Below are 2,077 nucleotides of genomic sequence, written 5' to 3'. Positions count from 1 at the left end.
GCTAACGTTAGCTTATTACTCCAGTTTATGATCTTTATCCCGTTAAAGCGTCTCATGGCTCACCGTAGTTGTAGTTGTTATTCACGTAGGTCTTCTGGCCCATTTTCACCGTTTTACACTTGCAGCGATCTACAAACACAAACAGAAGCTTTTTATTGCTCAACATTTCTCCTTCTTTCATTCACCCTTAATGTCTGAATTTATAAACAATCATACAACTAAATGTTCACATCATTAGAGATGATTTCCCTCATTATTACATGAAGATTAGTTATGATACTAATTAGCAACACCAGGAACCAACCACACTACATGACATCAGTGCGATTAATATTTGATTATTGAGCTGTGACCTAAAGGTAGAGGTAAACCTGAGGTAAACCGCTGCATAAAAAGCTTCTTCAGCAGACGTGTCATTTCAAACACTGCCCCCTAGTGACCAGCAGCTGTAGGTGCAGAGGAACCATTAACGCGGCCGGTCAAACATTTTATCATCCACCCGTTGATGATGCAGCTAAACGGGAACATTTGGAGCTTTAGTTAATAACATCCATTTAGTTTCTCCTCCACCTTGTCGGGGGCAGCAGCCTTACCTCCATTTGGTCCTCGGCAGTGGAAGCTGCTGGGATCCATCGGAACGTCAGAGCCGGACTCTAGAGCGCAGAACATTTTTGGTGGATTAGTTAAAGCGGAGCTGATGGACACCTTCATCCTCAGCCTGTTCAGGGTCCACCAGGAGCCCCTCCCATCAGGTCAGGCAGGTAGGATGGTTACATCACCTGCTGGACCTCACTGATGGTTGGAGAAGGAAAACACCTCACCTGGGTTCTGACACCTGGACGGGTCCTGGAGGTACGGGTCTGCAGAGACAGAAAAGATTCAGTCTTTCACACATGAGGGATAGAAAAACAGTCATAGAATGAGTTTAGTGCTGCTGCTGTATGGGGACCCTAAAGCAGCTTCTGATGGAGCTTCCCTTCCTCCAGCTGCTGATCATTCAGGACGTTCTCTGCCTGCTCTGGGAGAACATGAAGAGCAGAGATGCAGAGAAAATCCCTGGAACACTTTCAGTGATCCACCCCGGCTGAACCGCAGCACATCAACAAATCACAGCCAGGGAAATCCCCGGGTCCCGCTGCGTCCAGTGAGCCGACGCGGCTCGGAGGACGGTGGGCGTACGGATGTGGAGGTCGGGCTGAGGTTTTGTTTTTCCTGCTCCTGGGTTTGGAGACGCCAAGGACAGCGAGGGTTTTATTGAGTGGGCCGCCTGCATCAGGCAGCTCTTTGTGGGAGTGAAATCAGAGGGGAAATGAGTCACGCTATCTGTTTGGGAAGGAACCAAAACAGTCGCTGCTCTGGGAAAACAGGCCATATTTGGAGGAAAGAGCTGAAGCTGCTGATTTAGAAGGATCCGAAAAAGATCCGTAAACATTTGGCTTTAGCAGGCAGCAGGATTTACTCCAATAGGTCAACTTTTAGAACGGGCTTTGCTCAGGATCCACAAACTGCAATGACTTCAACATATAGATGCTCCTTCTCTGCCTGTAGAACTCAGATGATCTCAGCTCTCCAACATTAGTCAGGGAGCATGAAGCTTCTGAGTAGAAACTTTCAGGTTTAATTTAGCCTCAGGCTTTGACTAGGCCGTCATAACAGCCTAGTCTGACCCTAAGAAGGTTTGCAGATGTTCTGCAGAAGATGAATTCATTCTAGATTAAATAGATCTCAGGCCTCAGGAACTGAGCAACCAACCTGGTCCTTCTGCCTTGACGATGGCCTCAGGAGAGATGCAGACGCCGCGGTCGTACAGCGGCAGCTCGCTGCAGGCCAGGCTGTCGGGCCAGCTGTGGTTGTACCTCTTCATCACCGGCTCACAGCCGGACTTGGCTCGCTCACACACCGCCTTGCAGGGCTTGATGGGCTCATGCTGGAAGTCGATGGTGCAGATGGGAGCGTACATGGCGCACAGGAAGAAGAGAAGATCTGGGCTGCATCCCGTACCTGAGCAGATAGAGTTTAAACATTAGTTTGCAGGTGCTAGGCTCCAGGTACTTAGAGATTCACTTCCAAACAGAAA

The 2,077-nt window shown here is 48.9% G+C and overlaps 1 protein-coding gene across 1 annotated transcript in view; it reads right to left on the bottom strand.

Moving 5' to 3' along the window:
* Nucleotides 1–37: 37 nt before the first annotated feature.
* The window catches only part of LOC107080987 (secreted frizzled-related protein 3-like), a 9,729-nt gene continuing 7,689 nt past the window's right edge, over nt 38–2,077 (bottom strand). The window contains exons 2-5 of the mRNA XM_015369195.1: nt 1,753–2,001; nt 822–860; nt 594–653; nt 38–129 (exon numbers count right to left, since the gene is read on the bottom strand). Of these exons, the coding sequence (XP_015224681.1) occupies nt 53–129; nt 594–653; nt 822–860; nt 1,753–2,001 (425 nt within the window). The 3' untranslated portion in view covers nt 38–52. The remainder of the gene's footprint in view (nt 130–593; nt 654–821; nt 861–1,752; nt 2,002–2,077) is intronic.

Source organism: Cyprinodon variegatus, unplaced genomic scaffold (genome assembly GCF_000732505.1).
Source record: "Cyprinodon variegatus isolate N-32 unplaced genomic scaffold, C_variegatus-1.0 Scaffold2619, whole genome shotgun sequence".
Taxonomy (NCBI): Eukaryota; Metazoa; Chordata; class Actinopteri; order Cyprinodontiformes; family Cyprinodontidae; genus Cyprinodon; species Cyprinodon variegatus.
Note: the sequence above shows the minus strand (reverse complement) of the source record. Positions and strands in the feature narration are given on the sequence as shown.